Source organism: Sinocyclocheilus grahami, unplaced genomic scaffold (genome assembly GCF_001515645.1).
Source record: "Sinocyclocheilus grahami isolate Dianchi unplaced genomic scaffold, SAMN03320097.WGS_v1.1 scaffold98.1, whole genome shotgun sequence".
In the NCBI taxonomy this organism is placed as follows: Eukaryota; Metazoa; Chordata; class Actinopteri; order Cypriniformes; family Cyprinidae; genus Sinocyclocheilus; species Sinocyclocheilus grahami.
In genome coordinates, this window is record NW_015505277.1 from 510504 (window position 1) to 532471 (window position 21968).

General features: G+C 35.9%; 1 protein-coding gene and 1 long non-coding RNA gene across 2 annotated transcripts in view; both read left to right on the forward strand.

Annotated features, from left to right (window-relative positions):
- LOC107588016 (uncharacterized) overlaps positions 1–5484 on the forward strand; it is a 14291-nt gene extending 8807 nt beyond the window's left edge. The window contains exon 3 of the long non-coding RNA XR_001609532.1: positions 5363–5484. This is a non-coding gene — a long non-coding RNA (uncharacterized lncRNA). The remainder of the gene's footprint in view (positions 1–5362) is intronic.
- A 9024-nt stretch (positions 5485–14508) lies between these two features.
- dpp6a (dipeptidyl-peptidase 6a) overlaps positions 14509–21968 on the forward strand; it is a 33191-nt gene continuing 25731 nt past the window's right edge. The window contains exons 1-5 of the mRNA XM_016276097.1: positions 14509–14585; positions 17731–17854; positions 18590–18628; positions 19198–19305; positions 20576–20667. Coding sequence (XP_016131583.1) covers positions 14509–14585; positions 17731–17854; positions 18590–18628; positions 19198–19305; positions 20576–20667 — 440 coding nt within the window. The remainder of the gene's footprint in view (positions 14586–17730; positions 17855–18589; positions 18629–19197; positions 19306–20575; positions 20668–21968) is intronic.

A 21968-nucleotide genomic window follows, 5' to 3' on the forward strand; every position in this document is an offset into this window, starting at 1 on the left:
TAAAGTTCAGCTATAGTTTAGTTATTCTATATAAATGCTAAAATGAATCTCGGACGTGAACATATTTGCTTTGCTTAATCCATTCATGTTCAAATTAATTCTAAAAAGAAATTAATTTGTACATTAAAAGATTAAGCAAAGCAAATATGTTCATGTCTGAGATTCATTTTGGCATTGTTATTACATTATGAGCTCAAGATTTTATTACATTTTGAGAAGATTTTTACTTTATGAACATTTTATTACAATAATAATGAAATACTTCTTACATTATGTGCAGTTTTTACATTATGAGTTGCTACAACACTTAACCTCATTTAGATGCCATTTAGAGTTTTTGTTTTTGCTTTTTTTTTACCCATATGAATGGGACTTAAACAAATCTTTACATTTAATTTCATTATTATTTCCGTTGTATTTGAAATATGGATAAAGTGCACTGCAGAATGTGCTGACAACACTTTATGGTAAACTAAAATGTACTTCAATGTCATTTCTATTCATAAAAAGTAATGTATTTAAATATATTAGTAATTACACATTTGTAATGATGAAGTTGCAATTTAGTACATATAAAAATATTTTAACTTTAAAAGTAATATTTAATAATACCCTACAGTTTTAAAGTATGTTTAAAAAAATCTTTAAATGCCTTAATTTTTATTCCCTTCTGCATATACTCTAAATTTGCTTTATTTACTGTTCCTCAGCCATGGCAGAATAAATCAGTGTGTCATCCAGTGCGCTGTGAAGTGGCTGTGGTGTGTTTAAGAGAGATTACAAATCAATGCTTCTCCTGAGCCAGTCCACTGTCAATAGTCTTTCTGATATGTTATCGGCACACCTCACTTTCAGTGCAGAGCAAGAAAAACATCTTATAACAACAGCATCAAGATGTTCATGAGGAAATTGGACCATAAGGACTGTGTGTTTCCCTTGATTTGAAAGGGGTCAGCTTGCAACAGTATATATTTTCACAAACGGGGGTGTAAAAAAAGATTTAAAAATTGTATAGACCCCTTTCTACAGTCAACGGTGGGTTTACAAGCATAACCACACATACCAATGGCAGTGGAATATATTCAGAAGTATTGACTAGCTGGTCCAGGGGCCAGATTTTCTGGCCACTCCAGCCATCTTCTCTTTTCAGATTACTTCATGAACCCTAAATAAAAACTTATTAGGTTTATAATAATAGTGGAACTGCCTCTCAAATCTCAAAACACTTTCTTTGTAGTCTATTAGCAGTTGGAAGCCCAAAATACCTAATGCTTTTGTGTGAGTGATTCATAATTAAACACATTGAAATAAAGCAAACATTAAAAGCATAGTTTACCATAAAATGAAAGTTCTGTCTTCATTTACTCACCCTCATGTTCTTCCAAGCCTGTATTACATGTAGGGTTGGGTATCGTTAGAAATTTTCTGGTTCTGGTTCCGATTCCGGTTCCAGTTTTGCCTAACGATTCCGGTTCCGATTCCGGTTCCATTTAAATTAACTTTTTTTTGCTATTTTACCTTAATTGAATGTAGTGTTGCTGGAAAGTAGTAAGTAATGTTGAGTAATGCATGTGCTTCAAAGTTGATGTTTTTTACACTATCAATAACATTTTACTTTTCAAGCAGGAATAAGCTGGTTGGTCAAATAGTCCCTTGAGGGCTAAGACACTTGTTCATTTCCCTAAATTAATGAAATATTATACTTATAACCATGTATACACACACTGCATAAAGCTCCTATTTTACAAATAATAATGCAGAGATGGTGTGATGCAATGAGTGTTTTCCACATTTTTAAACATTTAAAATGCATGAAAATATTTTCTATCACTTTTTTGTTTATCACTCTTGAAATGACCTGTACACTAAATAATCTAACCCACATTATTACATAACAATAGCAGTCTATTTATTTAGTGGAACAAGTTGAAGTCAGTATGTATATTAATGACAATATGGGACAAATATAATGTAATTTAGTGGCAGCAGGAGCTGCGTGCTGCCGGTACATGTACAGTCAGACAAAACAATGTGCACATTTATCAAAGTACAGTCGTGGAAAACGATGTGTTCGGCAGTTAAAGACGCGGCACGTCTGTGGAGTGTGCGTCATGGGAAACAATGTGCTCAGTAATTAAAGAGGCAGGGTGGTGTTTCTGTTATTTGGTTTGTGACATCCTTTACGGGAAACGCCGGTGCAAGGCTGCTCACAGCACTTGGTCACGTGTCGCACCAGAACCATTTTCGGAACCGAAACGTAGAAATTGCTCACGGAACCGGTTATCGGTTCCCAACCCTAATTACATGTATTTCTTTCTTCTGTTTTGTACACTAAAAAATAAAAAATAAATACTGGTAAAATACTTGCTGGTATATAATATGCTACTGGTCAAAAGTTTGGAATAATCAAGATTTTTAAAGTTTTTTGAAAGAACACATGCTTGCCAATAATATTGTACATATATATTAACAATTTAAAATAACTTTAATATTTTAAAATGTAATTTATTCAAGTGATGGCATAGCTAAATTTAGTGGCACACAATCCTTCAGAAATCATTCTAATATGCAGATTGATGCTCAATTATTAATAATTGTTATTATTATTATCAATGTTGAAAACATTTTTGGTTTCTTAATATTTTCAGAATTATTTGATAAATAGAAAGTTCAAAAGAGCACCAGAAATGGAAATTGTTTCTAACATTAGAAATGTCTTTATGGTCACTTTTGATCGGTTTATGTTGAAACATGATTTCTGAAGGATCATGTGACCATGAAGACTGGAATAATTGCTGCTAAAAATTCACCTTTGCTATTACAGGAATAAATTATGGTCACACTTTAGTTTGGGAACCAATTCTCACTATTAATTAACTCATAATTTGCTGCTTATTAATAGTTAATAAGGTAGTTGTTAAGTTTAGGTATGGGGTAGGATTAATGGATCTAAAATATGGTCGTGCACAATAATATATGAATAATTGCAGAGTTATTACTAGCCAATATACTAGTAACATGCATGTTAATAATAAGCAACTAGCTAATAGTAAGAATTGATCCTTAAAGTGTTTCCTAAATTACATTTGAATATATTAAAAAACAGTTATTTTAAATTGTAGTAATGTTTCACAATATTACTGTTTTGAGTGTTTTTAGTCAAATAAATAAGAGACTTCTTTCAGAAACATTAGATATGAATTTTTCCAAACTTTTGACCAATAGTGTATAGTTATATCATTAAGGGAATACATTAATTAATTGACAGCCGTACTGGAACCACCAACTGTTATTTTACCTGCTATGTTGGCAAATAGCTCTAAATATGTAAGGAAGTTGCACCAGGAAACAAAAAATTAGCTTTAATTACAGTATTTAACGAAGGTCAAAGTAAATGAGAAGCAATGGGGTGATGAGATACAAGCAATGAGATACAATACTGCAATCACAGACATTCCTATCTGGGAAAATCATCCAGATCATGGAATCATCCAGATTCGTCCAGATCATTATTCATTTATTCAGATTTTTCAGCAATTTTAATTTGGTTAAAAAATGTTGAATTATGTCCAAATGTTGTAAATATTTGAAACTTTAAACTGAATAAATAATTGTAATCATTTTAGCTGTTGGCGCACATTTTTAAACTTGTTTTAAGGCTTGGTTTTGGTCTGATCAAGTTCTCTTTTAGAAGGTTTTCCTTTTAAAAGTCAAAATGTCCTGTCATCTTCCCCCTGTGATCTTAAGCATAGAGAGTGTTCCTTTTCATTTCTGAGTGCAGAGGTTATTTTAAATATGGTGCTACGGAAGTCGTTTTATAAATGAAGCCACCAGGTGATCTAAAATAAATATAAATAAAAGGACCGTTTGTGTAAAGGCCTGAGTTAAATGAAAATACATCTTTGAATCTGTATGAGCTCTCTCAGCCAAACTGTCCTTGACGTACTAATAAACTTTCAGAACTGACAACCTACCCAGTCCTAAACAATACCATTTATTAAAACTAAAATGCAAAAATGACTCAAAAAAACTTTCTGACAGACATAAATCAGAAACTTGACTTGCCAAGTCAAGGTGAAAGCAAGATAAATATGATTCATCCTAAAAAGCAAAAGAACTCACGTTTAAATATGTAAAGGGTAACCAAACGTTGTACTGTTTTTGTGTATCAACTGCTGCCTTTAGATCCTTGTGAAGAATCTTGATGTTATAAACCAAAGGGTGAAGTTCATTTTAAACAAGATGCCTGATTATTTCCATCTGACCTCAACTGAATCACCCAAAATTAAAAATTTGCTGAAAATGTTCAGGCTATCCAATATGTAGAGCTTGTTTCTTTATCCGAACAGATTTGGAGAAATGTAGCACTACATCACTTGCTTACCAATGGATCCTCTGCAGTGAATGGGTGCCGTCAGAATGAGAGTCCAAACAGCTGACAAAAACATCACAATAATTCACAAGTAATCCACATGACTCCAGTTCATCAATGAATGTCTTCTATGCAAAAACGACATGTTCGTAATAAACAAACTCATTATAAAGGTGTTTTTAAACTTCAGACAAACCCTATATCCAAAATATAGCTTTCTCAGGTGAAAAAGTTGTCTCGTCTGAATCAGGAGATAAATATGCACAGATCAAATACTGTTTTTAAGCGAAATAATTTCTAAACCAATATATCAGTGGATTTTGATGTGAGAGGACAACCGCGGGGTTGACCGTTTCACTATAAGCATTATTATAGATTATGGACTCATATTTTGGCCAGAAGTATCAGTTTAAAGTTAATGATGGACTTGTTTCTTACAAACATGCAGCTTTTCGCTTCACAAGACACTGGTGTTGTTTGGATTGGTTGTTGTGATGTTTTGTGATCAGCTGTTTGGACTCTCATTCTGACGGCACCCATTCACTGCACAGAATCCATTGGCGAGCAAATGATGTGATGCTAAATTTCTCCAAATCTGTTCAGATGAAGAAAAAAACTCATCTATATCTCTGATGGCCTGAGAGTAAGTTTTTAAACAATTTTTTCATTTTTGGGTGAACTATTGCTTTAATAACTATATTTGACAGAAACCATGGACCAAAGAACTGTTACACCTGCAAAGGGGCATTTCTTAAAGCCACAGCAGCAAAAACCCTGAATGTTTCTAAGGGTCGGAGAGAGGGTGAAAACAAAAACAACTTACTAATATTATAAATGGACCACAGGGTGAAAATAATAAATAAAAACTGTATGATATGACTCCTTTAAAGTTCTCCATGCACACTGTAAATGTCAGCCCCAGTAAACCCCTCCTGGCCTATCCATCACATTTTGATTGCAGCGTGTTTGTGTTTCTATCCATTTCTCTAGATTTTTATATTTGAGAATAACATCTACTATCGGGCCACTGTGGAGAACAGATCCATCCGTCTTGTTTCCACTGGGAAGGAGGGTGTGATATTCAACGGTCTGAGCGACTGGCTCTATGAAGGTATGAAAGATTTGTATAAAAACATGGACATTTGTTTTAATGCCTTGCAAAGTTAAATGAGGTTTTGTCAGGACAAGTATTGGCCAGAAAAATCGTTGTCTTTCTCGAGACCTGAGAGCTAAGGTGAACATTCAACAAATCAAAAGCAAGTATGCATCTTTAAAGAGTACAGTGTACTGTAATCTACATGAAACAAGTTGTGTCTGATGTAGAAGAGGCAGATTTTGATGGTGATAGATATTGTTAAAGAGGCAGATATGATGGTGATAGATTCTGTGCATTATCAAAGAATCAAAGCAAGGAAAATCAATATCCCAGCATCTCCCAGAATGCACCACTGCCTCTGACAAGACTCAGCGGTTGTGGATTTTAGCTTAGTGTGCTGTGAGTCTCCCATTTAAACTTTAATCTGGGCTCATATTGAGGAGACTGACCCTTGGCATGAGTTTATGAGGCGCCGAAGGTCTCGAAATTGACACTTATTATTTATTGAAGGGGATGAATGTATTAAAGAGAGCAGAGACTCATCCTGACCTATTTCTGATGCTCCTTATCTTAGTCACTTTGCTTCGGTTTTCAGTATGTATGATTTATCTTTCTATTAGTCATCCACCATATTTGCATTCTTTGTTTTGTTTTTGCTTGTTACACATTGATTGGGGTAGTTTTGGCTCAGCGATTCTGATTGGATGACCCACATTCAAAGCCATTGTAAAACAGCTATTAATCACACACCTGTGATGTCATTTGAATTCTACATCAATGCACCAAGTTTCTTGGTAACCCTAAACAGACTGTGTTATGGAGAGAACAGAGGAAGCGTGTGGATACATATGCAAGCTTTTATTTAAACAGAGACATGGTCATAACAGGCAAAGATCGACACTGGCAAACAAAGTTGAACAGGGCTAGACACAAGAGTATTCTTAACACAGGCGTGGGTCATAACACTGGCGAACGTTATCCAAAGGGCACAGCAAAGGGGTAATCCAAAACAGGCTAGAGTCCAGGCGAGAAGCATACAGTATTCAAACGTGACACGACGACAGGAATAATCCAGAGCAAGCGAAATCCATGGTAGGCAGAGAACACACAGAAACGAGATACACAGGCTAGGATATAAACACGGGAAAATCAGGCAAAAAGCAAGACTAGATTAGACTAAGAGCAGGCTCTGTAAAGTAGCTATCAGCTATGGTAGCGATATGTGCTTACAATACTCGGCGCTGAGTGGTGGTTAGGACCTCGTATTTATAGTGTGTGTGATTGGCTACAGGTGAGAGTGTGATTAGTGAAATGGAAATGTAGTCCAGGGTGACGTGTAACAGTCTGTGTAGTGTGAAAGTCAATATAATCAGAAGGTGACTTCTGGTGGCGAGCGGACGGAAGACCACGGGCAGGATTCGTGAAGATAGTAGATTATTCAACAAATCATATATACTGTGTATATTTATATATATATATATATATATATATATATTATTTTAATTTTTTTCAAAAATGTTACTTTGAAAAACGTAATGCCTCAGAAAAAATATATTCAAGCATTCAGGTTTACTCAGCCAATTTATGAAAACTTTAATATACTAAGTAGCCTTAACTAGTTTTTTATTTTATTTTATTTTTTCTGAGGCAATAAGTTTGCAAGACATTTTTTTCAAGTGAAGTTAACAAATCATCCAAAGGGGATGAGCAGTATATACATTATTTCTGATAAAAAAAATCACAATTCCACCTTTCTTTATTGTGGCTGCTAATAATCTATGAACACTTCTTAATGCATAGCGAGTTCCTGCTGACATGCTATTGCACTTTTTGCCATGAACATGTGTAGTCTAGTAAAAGAGCAGTCTCACAGTAAGCTTTGAGTGAGCCAAGCTTACTGTCCTGCCAAATGAGTAGGGGGAAACACACTCTACACTCTAGAGGCTGTTATACAGAAACTTCCTATCTTGATTCTGGACTTAGATTTGAATAAATGAAATTACCATGGTTATTAAAAAGATAGAATAGGATACTGAGTTAGTTTCTGTAATACAGCCCCAGGACTCCAAATCTCAGATCTCTTTTTCCAGTCTGTGCTGCCCACATAGTGATCCAACCTGTTGGTTCAAGTTTACATGTGCCTCATGGAGCCTCTCTGAACTGTCCTTGACTTCCTGTCCATGGGTTTTAAGGTCAGTCATTGTTCATGTGAATGGCTCACAGCCGTCGAGTTCACCCGCAGATCCTCTGAATGATTAATGCATCGTCAAGCTTTGTGCAGTCTGAGGCTGTTGAATACAAATCCAGAGTCTGTTCTGTGTTTGGAGGAGAACAGGTGGCCATGCATTCATTGACGATGGAGTTTATGCCTGCTGGACCCTTCTGGATATGGAGTTCCCTGATGTGCTTTGGGAAAGGTTAATGTATGTTAATTCAGATTACCCATGCCAACCAAAAAAGGCCTAAAACAACCAATATCCATCATTACAAGAGCAGTTTAATTCCTCCAGCTGTATGGAGTTGCATTAAAGTCGAACGATCCGCAGTGTTCATTTACTTAATGTGATTTGAAAGTGGCTGAAAGTTATTATGAGGAAAGTGTTCTAATCAACTTCACCCCTACACATTCCCCTTTCTGTTTTTTTTTTTGGAGATCAAGAATGTAGATTGTTGCATTGTTGTGAGTATGCTTTCTTAGAGTAGTTCATCACTTTGCAGAGAGGATATTAATTACCTCAATCAGTCTGCATAATCAATGCTGAGTTTTAATTACGCCTGGATAATCAGTGAACCGCATGTAGTTCTTGCTGTGGCAGACCACGTCTGCTCTAATGAAGATCATGAAATGAACCCTGCAAGAAGCTCGCAGTAAGGCGCACTTCTTGCATCCTTGCAGCATTCGCTTCTGCGTGTTTGCAAGATCGTAGGATGTCCCATTTGCCGTTTCATGATTCAGAAATTTGCTCACAAATTACTACTGTCCTTTTTGGACAATTCACTTCAGCAGTGCAGACTTCATAGCAACATTGAAAGTGTAAAGAAGCCTGATTTTTGTTTTATTTTGAAATATAAAAAAAAATACTAAAAACGTTTGGGAGCCTATTCAAATATTTAGTTCTAAAGTTATTTGCAATCAAAAATGTGGCTGTTCAAGACACTCCCCTAGAACTATTTTTTTCAAGAATCCAGTGATGAGGCTGGTGGAGTTTTTATTTTTAATAGAATTTTTAAAATTAAAAGAGTAATCAATCAAAGGCAACATTAATATGACTTGTTATTTTAAATGTCCTGTATTTGAAAGGATGGATATTGTACGTTTTTGCAGCTGGTGCATGACACTGTGGTGGCTAACCACAATAAATGAAAACAATTAAGACAAAACTAGCTAATCTTCTGTTTGTAATTATAATCCAGAAAATGTATTTCTCAAGTGAATTTTTAAGGAACAATGCAGTCTCTAATATGCCCACTAAACTAAGTATACAGTGAACCTCCTAATTTTGTCAGTTTATGAACTTGAGTGTTTAGAAGATTTAGCTCCTAATAGCTAATATTTATCTTATTGGAGAACTTTTCAGATATCTATCAGAAACATGTCAAATTTATAGGTGGGCTTAGGGTTACTTTTTCATAATGGTGTAATTTTAATGGAACGATTCACCAAAAAAAAAAAAAAAGAAAGAAAATTTGCTGAAAATTTAGATTTGAGGTTTTTTTTCTGAGTTTGTTTTTTCATTGGAACAGATTTGGAGAAATTTAGTACTTTTCACTTGTATCTCAGCAATGGATCATCTGCAGTGAATGGGTGCCGTCAGAATGAGAGTCCAACAGCTGATAAAAACATCACAATAATCCACAAGTAATTCACATGCACATGAGTCCAGTCTATCAATGTCTTGTGAAGTGAAAGCTGTGCATTTTGTAAGAAACATCCATCAAGGCATTTTATTTTTAAACCATTGTTTCTGGCCATAGTGCATAATAATGCTTCCTGATGCCCTCTCACATTAAAATCCACCGACATATTTGTTTAGGACTTGTAAACAGTCCTTGATCTGTGCATATTTCTCTCCTGATTAAGATAAGACAACTAGTGAAAATAATGGATAGAGAACTTGTTGCCACAAACAACAGTTTCAAGTTAAAAATGACTTAATAATGTATTTGTTTCATACAAACATGCAGCTTTTCACTTTACACTTAAATGACGGATTGGGGTGGTGTGGGTTACTTGTGGATTATTGTAATGTTTTTTTATCAGCTGTTTGGTCTCTCATTCTGACGGCACCCATTCACTGCAAAGGATTCAATGGTGAGCAAGTGATGTAATGCTAAGTTTCTCCAAATCTGTGCAGATAAAGAAACAAACCCATCTACATCTTGCATAGCCTGAGGGCATTTTCAGCAAATTTTCATTTTTGGGTGAACCATTCCTTTAAGCACTAAATCTGGCAGAACCTCCAGCACTCCAGACAGATTTGTAGACGTTTATGACAGACCTCCCTATACACCTCACAGCAGTATGCTGCTGCCCAGCATATCTCGCCTTTCATTTGCATTAAGTTCAGCAGTTTCCGATGTTTTTGACTCTCTCACAACTTGCTTTGCACTACTGTCAATCCCACAATCCCTCGTACAAGCCTGCCATTCAGCTCCCATAGAGAATTCACTGAAAATGCTGCTTATTCTGTGGCATGTATGTTAAGAAAGCCAAACTTCACCATCCACATTAATGGTTTCGATCTCAGTACTCGCTGCAGTTGGCTGTCCTCATATGGCCTTATGTTTTGGTTGGAACAGTCTGCAATGTCTGTAGCTGACATCAAGCAATTTTTATTAAAGATTAATTTACTTTAATATCATCTCTCTTTTGTCATCTGACTTGCATCCCATTATTCAGTAATCACAGAGGCTGGTTTTGAGAACACACTATCATATGCAGACTGCTTCTTGTTTTTCTGATAACTGGATATCATTAATCTGATTAAAGCGTGTGTTCGGTTTGTGTGCAGTCATATCTTGAGGTGTCATTACAGAGTTTAGAATGCAATCGCTTACTGAGGCTTTCTACTGCCCCCTGCTGAAGTGAGCTACTAAACTGACCTACATTGGTTACAAAGAGATAAGAAAACTCATATTAAAAGGGCTTTACCTTTTAAATATGAACCACTGTTTGTTAGTTGGTTTGTTTGAAAGAAATGTGTGGTTTTATTCAGCAAGGATGCATTGAGTTGATCAAAAGTGACAGTAAAGACATTTGTAATGTTGCAGAAGTTTTAAACGTACTTTCTGTTCATCAAGGAATCTTAAAAGAAAACAAATATAGCGTCACAGCAATTTTCAACATTAATAATGAAAAAGTTTCTTTAGCAGCAAATCAGTATATAAAATGATTTCAGAAAGAGCCATGTGACGCTAAAAACTGGAATAGTAGCTGCTGAAATTTCAGCTTTGCCATCACATTTAAAGATATATTCAAATAATAAACATTTATTTTAAATTGTAATAATAGTTCACAATATTAGTGTTTTACTGTATTAATCAAACTGTTTTTTATTATATTAATTAAATTATTATTATTTTTGATCAATTAAATGCAGCTTTGGTGAACATAGGCTTCTTAAAAAATAATAATAATAATAATAAATATATATATATATCAACCCTAAACTTTACAGCTGTAGAGTACAAATATCAGATTATATTTATTTCTTGTGAATCCTGATCTCAGGATTACAGCATGAATCACTATTTATTAACAGTAAGTGTAATACTAAATATTACAACTGATAAAACTATAAAACACTTTAATTTACCCTAATGATTAACAGCAGCATTTAACTAAACATTTAGTTGCAAAATGTATTAAAATCTGTGATTTGCCATGCTATACTAATCCTTAAAAAAGTGGCTTGTTACTGGAAAATGTGCACTCATTTGAAAACAGTTCTGCTGTCATGGTACCAAAAAAAAAAAATGTAGCAATGGTAGTAGCACTGCAACTTTTATTTAGTCACTCCTCTCACTGCTGCAAACAGTCCTGTTAGAGAAACGCACTGTCACTGTGAGTGTAAAACAGTCCTTTAGATTAGCTGCTAATGAGGCCGATATGTTTTACACACCTCTGTATCACAGGAGAGAATAATCGCATAGTTTTAGCAGTCCACAAAAATGACTAGCCCTCTTTCAACACCCTCCAATTTGCTGCTGGGAGATATACTCTACTCATATTCTGCACACCTCCCAAAAGAAGTGTTAATTCATGCTGTTCTCAAGCTCAAATTAAACAGTGTGCTCTCATGAGTTTGGCACTATAGGGATGGTCAGGACGGTCGACTAGTCGTCTGGTTCACAGTATAATTTCTCCTGTGTGACTGCAGCAGCAGGAGCGCTTTGAGTTTTCTCACTGGCAGCGCTTCTGAAGTGTAACACAGCTGGAGCTCTACAAAAAATAGTAACGACATTGGTTATTTCCTTTGATAACGGCCATACGTTATAGAATGGGCTTCATGAAATCTTCATGAGGAGGAACACCACATTTACACTGAAATGGTAATTCATTAATATAAGGAACAGAAGCTAATCTTCAAATGCCTACATTTTCTGAGTAATTAGACTAAAATGATTGCATATTAAGAATTTGGTATTAAAATAAAACAATGATTTTTGTGTGTGTGTGTTAACTGAAATAAAGAAAAACGTAAATACAAATGTTGGCTTGGCAGCTAAGTGAAATAAAATAAGTTAAGGTAGTAAATAACTAAAACTGATATAAAAATAAGTCAAAGCTAAATATAATTAAAAACTAATAAAAACTATAAAAGTACATAACAAAATTACTCAAACTTAATTTAAATTGGCAGTGCTTCTTTTTTTTAATTATTGCTAAATTATTTAACAGCCTACAAGTTTGGATTTTGCAGAATGCAAGTTGTTAAATATTTATTTATGAAAGAACGCTATGTTTCTTTTTTAAAAGAAGCCAAACCAGAAATGCTGCACTAACATGTAGTAGTGTTTGAAATGACGAATGGCTTTAGTTGAGTGATTGTGTTCGCATGCGCTAACGGAGCTGATCAGACCTCTACAGGCCTTCACCATCATTGAATTATCTTCTCAATGAACTCCAGCTAATTAAGTTGCTAATGGTTTGTTAGAAGCCTGTTATTACCCTGATGAATCCAAATGAAGGTGAAGAACAATGCTAAAGTCATGTTTGTTAGGGCTCTTTTGAATTTAAATGAGAATCTTAGAAATGTGCTGCTTACAGACATAGAAAGGCGTGTGCTGACGTGTGGAACGTGAACAATGGATCTGTTTGATTGATCTCTCATTGCTGCAGTATGATCAATGTAAAGCAGAAATCAGCAAACTCTAAAGAGGACATATGTACTCTATTTGTAGATTGTCTGAGTATATTTAATATACTGGGTGTCCAGGGGAAAAGGGCAAGACAACAGCTTTTGCAATCTAAGAGACATATTCACACCCAGAGAGGAAAAAAAGAAAGAAAAGTGAATTGGTGTATTATGAATAAGTGAATATTTAAAGGGATAGTTCACCCAAAATTGAAAATTCTGTCATTAAAGGTGCAATAGGTGATTGTCTTCAGAAACATTTTTTGTTATGCTGGTTGAAAGTCTCTTCACATCCCCATAGCAATCATTAAGTTAAGTGGTCTAAATGTATTTGTCTGTATTTTCTATATTCTGGGGAATTCGTAGGATCAAGAAAAGTTCATCCAATCAAAACGCTTGGTCCAAGCGTTTTAATTGGCTTTCCTACCTGCCTGTCAACGTATGTACACAGGATACGTCATCAGCGCGTTCATGCACGCTGTGCTGACAGAGCGAGAATGGCAGACAAACATCAACAACCCGATGTTCCTTCCTGGTATTGTAGTACATTTAAAGATTTCTCACCGGTGAATGACACATGATGTAGTCCAGCGGTTAATCCAGTCCTCGCGCCAGCTCGTTAGAAGTGAGCTACGTGCATGAACTGTGTGCCGATCGATATGATCCCTACACAGTGTTCATTGCTCCCTACTCCCTGAGCGGGGGAAATCCGTTGACATTTACTTCACTTTCGGAACATGGGCTGGAATTGGGAACCGCTGATGTAGCCTATTGTAGTAATGTTGTCTCTGGCCTGTGAGCGTAAATGCGTGCAGGGGGCGTGGCTTTGGACGGCGATTGCAGGGAGGGTGGGACGTTCGCTTTCAGTGCTATCAGGCTAAAGTTAGCATTTTCCAAGATCTCCTACTGCACCTTTAATTACTCACCCTCATGTTGTTCCAAACCTGTAGGACCTTCGTTCATCTTCAGAACACAAATTAAGATTTTTTGATGAAATCTGAGAGCTTTCTGACCCTCCCATAGACAGCAAGGAGCTTACCACGTTCAAGGTCTAGAAACGTAGTAAGGACATCGTTAAAATAATCCATGTGACATCAGTGGTTCAACCGTAATTTTACGAAGCTACGAGAATACTTTTTGTGTGCAAAGAAAACTAAAATAACGACTTTATTCAACAAATCGTCTCCTCCGCGTCTTTTTTTTTTTTTTTTTACCATTTTGGAGAGCATCACAATGTATGCACGTGCTTTGATCTGAACGTAAACAACGTACATGGTGCTGCTGACACAGAACAGCATACATTGTTTACGTTCAGCGGATACTCTCCAAAATGACACCAGGAAAAAAATCAGAACTGTTTTATAAACTCGCAGTTCTAAGAAAGTTCGTAAACTTACAATTAAAAAAATTGTCCGAAATTTGAGATGTTCTCAGAAGTGCAAGAACACAGAAGACTTTAGAACTCAGAAGTGCATACAAACTCGTAATTGTGATTAATAAAGTCCGAACTATTATAAACTCACAATTCTGAGAAAGTCCAAATTGCGAGATGTAAATGTCACAGTGTCTGGTTGTTGTGCCCTGGACTGGCCACTTGATGGCGCTCTCTCCTTTCTCGCCCTCCGCTTCTCAGTGGGGATGATAATCAGTAACGAAAAGAACCGGGCAAAGAACTATGGGAAATGGAGTTCATGACAAGTAACAGTGAAAGGGGAGTGCGCCATCAAGTGGCCAGTCCAGGGCACAACAACCAGACACTGTGAGAGTAAACTTGTATTTTTGAGAAAAATAATCAGAATTGTGAGACGTTAACTCAAAATAGTTAGCTATAAGCACACAATTCTGAGAAAGATGAATTGTGAGATGCAAATTTGCAATTTTGAGAAAAATTATCAGAATTGCAGGATGCTAACTCAAAATTGCAATATTTGTAATTGTGAGAAATACCATCAGAATTCTAGGTAACACTTTAGTATAGGGACCAATTCTCACTATTAACTAGTTGCTTATTAGCATGCCTCTTATTAACATATTGTCTGTTTATTAGTGCTTATAAAGCACATATTCTGCATGACCATATTCTACATCCTTAATCCTAAAAAATACCTAAACTTAACAACGCCCTTACTAACTATTAATAAGCAGCAAATCACTGTAGGAGTTTATTGAGGCAAAGTCATAGTTAATGGTTTGTTAATAGCAAGAATTGCACCTTAAAATAAACTGTCACCGCATTCTATGTTATAAACTTGCAATTCTGAGAAAAAAATTGCAAGTAATAAAGTCAAAATGTGTCATTGCATTCACATTCACTGCCATACTAAAACGTTTACCAGGTTTAGTAGATGTTGTTGTTGTTGTTTTGGATAATGGGAGGAAAAATGGATAATGGAAATGCTGGGTTTAAACAGTAAAGTTTTATAGCCTAAACTATCAGCTCATTTTCCCCCTATTCCACAGCTGTGTTCTCTGATTAAAGAAGGACAAGTGTGAGAGGACTGTGTGTGTGTGTGTGTGTGCTAGACACGGCTTTACTGTCCTCCAGCTCTCAAAACACACACTCCTGTTTCATCCATCATTCAGCTCTGCCATTAAACCTCCCTGTGTGAGCAATCAACAGCCCAACAAGCTTACTGGCTCGCTACTGAGAGTGTGAGTGTGTGTTTGGCAGAAGAAAGGACACAGAAAGACACAGAAAACAGCAATGAGAGAGACGTGTTTGCAGGGTTTCTGACATCTTATGCCTAATGAGAGCCATTTTTGCTGTTTTCCACAGAGATGCCTGTGGCAGGCTTGGTTTGGTTCATCCACGAGTCAGCGTCTCTGTAATGATCAGATTCATTGAAAAGCTCCCATGATAGTCACAAGCATTTTCTCAAAAATATCCACATCATGCTCTCTAGGCATTAAAATACGTTATTGAAACTCTCAGCTGCTGATGCAGTTATTGTCCTCAATGGCATTAAGGAGCTAGTTCAACCAAGAAAATTGAATCAAAATGTTTTCCAAGCTATTGCATAAGGACCCGTGACTCGAAATGCACAGGATTGTGGGATATCATTGGCAGTGAAGGATACATCTGTGCTGCATTCTGATGCAGTTATTGTCCTCAGTGACATTAAATGGCTAGCTCACTCAAACATGTGAATCTAAATGTTTTCAAAGCTATATGGACCCATAACAGGATTGTGGGATAACATTGGCAGTGAAGTATACATCTAGATGTTAACCAAATGCAGGCATCTCTTTAGGCAAGATATTAAGCAAACAAGGATCCGAATGTGTTGTTATGTCTTGTTACTTCTAAGAAGCCTTCTTACTGACTGAAAAGTGGTCACACTTTATTTTAAGGTCCAAATCTTGCTATTAACAAACCATTGACTATGACTTTTGTCTCAACAAACTCCTAATTTGCTGCTTATAAATAGTTAGTAAGGTAGTTGTTAAGTTTAGAAATTGGGAAGAATTAGGGATGTAGATTATGGTCATGCACATATGGTCATATGTGCTAAAGTATTAATAAACCGCCGATATGTTAATAATAGGCATGCTAATAAGCATCTTAATAGTGAGAATTGGTCCCTATGTTAAAGTGTTATCTGAAAAGTCAACATTTTTTAGAATGAATTGAGCAAGGAATAGTTTTGTGGCTTGAATTTACAGTATGCAATATTAAAACAAATGTAATATTTCCCAAAATGTCTGCTACAAATAAAAGTAATTTGAAAATACACAACTTAAATACATAGTCTATATAAATTAATGTCAGTTAGAAAAAGTGACACATGTTAACACTAATAGAAAATGCCTTTTAAATTTGTACATGGTGTAATTGTACATGAATTTGTGAAAATGAGATTTACTTCAAATTCAAAATCATATTTATATCAAAACACACACTCATTTCAGGTCAACTTTTTCATTCTTCATTTTCATTCAAATTGGCAAACATGTAGAAAACAGTGTGATTCACAACCACAAATCTGAAATGATCTGAATTTGTGAAATTCATGATGAAATGAGTGTTATTGCATTATATATCATTATTCCATGGTCTGTCTGAATACTGGATTCTGATTGGCTGGCAGATATGCAGTAAAACCGTTTTATGCACAGGTAGTTCCAAGTCAGTTTAATCACCGTTCTACTGTATATTAATGCGCTGTTTTATTTGATGCACACAAACCCACACACATCACACGCACACACACACACAGACACAGAGAGAGAGAGAGAGAGAGAGAGAGTGTGTGAGATCGCAGATTGAGATGCACACACACATAAACTTGTTGTCAACGCTTCCCCGCGATTTTTATTAATCTTCAGATGTCAACATAAGCTCTTTGAGCACATTCGTTCACTCACTCTCTCTGTGATGAAGTGAGCAGAACTCTGCTGAACATGCGACTTCCTGCCCATTTGAGCACAGGAAGAGGGGTCAGACCCTATTTCCGCAGCCTTTGGTGGCATCCAGAAATTGCCGTCCTGCGCCACGTTGTTTAAACAGCAAATGCATTTGCGCCCATTTGTGCGCTCATGGGGCCCTATTTTAATGATCTAAGTGCAAGGTCTAAAGCGCACGGTGCAGGTGCACTTAGGGCGTGTCCAAATCCACTTTTGCTAGTTTAATGACGGGAAAAACGGTCGACGCGCCCGGCACATGGTCTAAAAGGGTTGTCCTTATTCTCTTAATGAGTAATGGGTGTGTTTTGGGCATAACGTGCAATACACCAATCATCTCCCACTCCTTTTAAGAGCCAGAAAATTGTATAAATATATACCTAATTTGTCGGATGGGCATTTAAAGTCTTCGAAGACATTTTAAAGATTAATTTCAAACCTAGTGATTGGATATAGTGATTCTGCCAGAAGACATTTCTGCTAATTTCTTATCTGTATTACAGCGAGTACTATGTGACGATGGTGAAGTGGGCCACAAGCACGAAACTGGCTGTAAACTGGTTGAACCGAGCCCAGAATATCTCCATCCTGACCCTCTGTGTGGCCACAACGGGTGTCTGCACCAAGGTATGCCTGGATTTGAGAAGTAAAGTGCACTATAAAGGGCATTTCACACTCCACAAGGAAGGTGGAAATGTGTGGTACAATGAAGCGACCGTTTCCCAGCATAGGTTTATTATTTTCCTTTTTTAAAACCAGTGACGTGCATTCACATGAACAGTGCTTTAATTTATATTACTATATATATATATATTACTATATATATATATATTCTTGTCAAAATGACATGAGTTCGTTTGGAATTATCAGCTTTTAAGCTTTTAAGAACAAGCAGAAGCCTAGTTTCTTTGCTAGTTCCTTCGGTAGTGGGTGGAGCTAATGCACAAGCAGCAATCTCATTGGCTATCGCCCACCTATTACCCTTTGATTTCAGCAAATAAGTTAGAGTGAATGCAGACAACATAATTGCAGTCGTACATTTTTGTTCATAAACATAGTTACCACATTTTAGTTCTAATTACTAAAGTTCTAATGTAAAAAAGATAATTGTAAGTGTAATTTTCTTGCGTTCAGATCATATCACATATGAATGTATCTTAGTAAAAAGCTGTGCCATTTTCCGAAGATAAGCTGATTTGGTGGAATCATATATTGCCTAGGTGTGCGCAGAGGGTAGAAGCCGCTCACAGTTTTCAGTAAATTGGACGCAATGAGCCAAAAGCTAGATTCTGCACTCTTGTGATGTTTCACTGCATTTTTTTTCATGTGATTTTCTGTTTTTTTTTTGTGTTTTTTTTTCAGAAACATGAGGATGAAAGTGAGGGGTGGCTGCACAGACAGGTGAGCATTAACTTCCTCCGCCCAGACAATGGCAAATATAAAAAAATGATGAGATGTGCCATGTCAGTGTTTGTCAACGGTAACAGCTTTGAATAGTCGAGGACGTTTGATGTTGTTTGTCTTTATCACATTCCCCACAGTACTGTGCTTGAGCTGATATTGTTTTTCCTGATTAGTTTTTCATGGCTTTTTTTTTGCCAGAGGGAGGAAGTGGCCGTATGAAATGTTTTGCAATAACATGAATAAAGGATCGTACGGCTCCTGCAGAAATAAGCCTGAGGACTCAGGCTCACTATTACATATGCGCTGCATTATCGTAATAATTCACATTCTAATATATGTTGTTATGGTTTTAATATTTTTGGTGTTGCTTGGAGAAATACGACCGCTCTGTGGTGCGGACACATTCTCTAGTGCTCCCGCAGGTCTTATAATTCAGTAATTATAAAACTCTGCAGGGCAAACCAAATGATGAAACACTGCCATGGGAGGAGAATCTCACGATGTTGACAGTAATGATGGTGCTGGTGTGGTGGTAATGATCGTTTAGAGTTGCATTTCTCAAACAGGATGAAGAGCCGCTGTTCTCTAAAGACGGTCTGAGGCTGTTCTTCACCAGAGCAATCCCACAGGGAGGAAGAGGGAAGTTCTTCCACATCTCCATGTCCATCTCACAGGTACAAGCTTCAGCAATTTGGGTGTTTTTAAACTTTTTGATAAAGGGCAACTATGTATTTTCATATATAAAGGAATTGTCATGGATGGTTCATGACAGGTGAGTTTAGAGCAGTATCTTTATTGCACAATTCCAAAAAACAAAACACTCAGACACAGGAGAAGCAACCAACATAAATACAAGAAAGGACAAACACTGAACTACTGTTAAACACAGGTCTTAATGAGAACTAGAACTAGACTAGAAATGGTTGAATAACTAATGAGAACATCCTTGGAAACAAAAACAGGACTTAAACACAGGAAAATGAACACAGAAACAACAAGATAAAAAGAACATCAACATGAGAGTCTTTGAACAGAAAATAACCCAGTCAAAACATACAATTAAAATAAAAAAAAATCTTAGAAATATTGAAACAAATATACTTAGTTTCAATTGTGTTTTTTTCTACCCACCATTACATTACAATATTTTAGATGTATAAACCTTACGAGAAATTAAAACTATGTCTGCCAGAATAAAATACATTTTAATTCATGAAAATGGTTACCTGCATGATGCTTTTAACCAGTGTGTTGTAATTTTTTTGGTAAAATACGAATTGAGAATTTTGTAGCTTTTTCATATAACACTAGTTCATAGTGAAAGATGTTAATTAAATGGCAATATTTAGACATACACTCTTAAAAATAAAGGTGCTTCAAAAGGTTCTTCACGGCGATGCCATAGAAGAACCATTTTTGGTTCCACAAAGAACCATTCAGTCAAAGGTTCTTTAAAGAACCATCTCTTTCTTACCTTTTTGTAATCTGAAGAACATTTTTTCACCACAAAGAACCTTTTGTGAAACAGAAAGGTTCTTCAGATGTTAAAGGTTCTTTATGGAACCATTTAGACAAAAAGGTTCTTCTATGGCATCGTGAAGCACCTTTCTTTTTAAGAGTGTAGCACATCTCTAAGTACTCCAAAGCAAAGAGATTAATTTAAATAACAAATATGATTAATTCAAACAAGTTCCTTCATTTTCCCAAGCCAATTTATTTTGTGATAACTAATCACATTTCTACAGTTAAACAGCATTTCATTGATTAGTTTTAAGCCTTTACTTTAGTAATTTCTTCAAACATGCTCTACCTTCTCTATTTGTAAAATGACACACATTCTTTTCGATTTGTTTAAATATTGTATTGATGAGAGTAATATTCAATTATTCACAACACTGTGTTCCGTTATGATTGATGTCTGTTTAATATGTTTTCTTCATAAAGCCCAACAGCAGCACAGATACTCTGCAGTCCATCACATCAGGAGACTGGGACGTCACGCAGGTTCTTGCGTATGATGAGGACAGCCAGTTAATGTGAGCCAATCCACCAACACCACCATCAATGATTCATGTGTCATTAAAATGGGCTTCTTTTAAAGATAGTATGAAATCACAACTGACCTAAATTACTTTCTCAATTCACATTATTTTCTTCATTAATCTCAATGTATCGTTGGTGCACATTATCCCGAATAGTTTTTTCTTTTATCAAAATGTAATAACTTTCTCCACCGCTGAAATGATTTTCTTTTCGCCTGTGTTATCAAGGTCTCTTATTTTTTAACCTCACCACTACAACCACCTGCTTTTGTTCTCATATGAAACACATACTTTCTTGATTCACTCAGTACCCTGGGCATAAATATTATGGGATGTATGGTAATCTTTCAGTACCATGGTATATGTTGGTAACCAAACAGTTGACGGTAGCCATTGCCTTTTCAATACTGTGTAAGTAAATGTACCATTCAACTGTTTGGTGACCAATAGTCTTCTAAATATCTTCTTGCATCTTCAACAGAAGAAATAACATTTATACTTCAAATCTTTAAAGTATATTTAAAAGAAAATAAAGTTTATGCAAATAATGAAATATTAATGAAATAAAGGCCACTTAAGTGTACTTAAAGAGAGTACATTTTTATGAAATGTTTCATAACGCACTTATAGCACATTTATTAGTAGCATACTAAAGCAGATGTAAAGTACTTCAATATAATTTTAACCTGTACTTTTATTTAATACATATAAAGTTAAAATAGGTAACACTTTATCTTAAGGTGTCCTTGTTACACATTACATGTACTTACTATTATAGTAACAATTAATTATGCATAATTGCAAGCAAGTAACCCTAATCCTAACCCTAACCATATAGTAAGTACTTGTAGTTAATTAGTATTATTTCATGGTCTGTCTGAATACTGGATTCTGATTGGCTGGCGGGTATGCAGTAAAACCGTTTAATGCACAGGTAGTTCCAAGTCAGTTTAATCACCGTTCTATATTAATGCACTGCTTTAATTGATGCACACAAACCCACACACATCACTCGCACACACACACACACACACACACAGAGAGAGAGAGCGAGAGTCGGAGATCGCACATAAACTTGTTGTTAACGCTTCCCCACGATTTTTATTAATAAAAAAGCCTAGATACTATATCGCTACATTATATTCCTCAGCAACGATGGTAAAATGGAGTAATTTTTGAAGTACCTAATTGTTTGTAGAGAGAGACGCACAGATGCAGCACGCAGGTACACACAACTGTCATCTCTCTCTCTCTCTCTCTCTCTCTCTCTCTCTCTCTCGATCGATATTTATTTG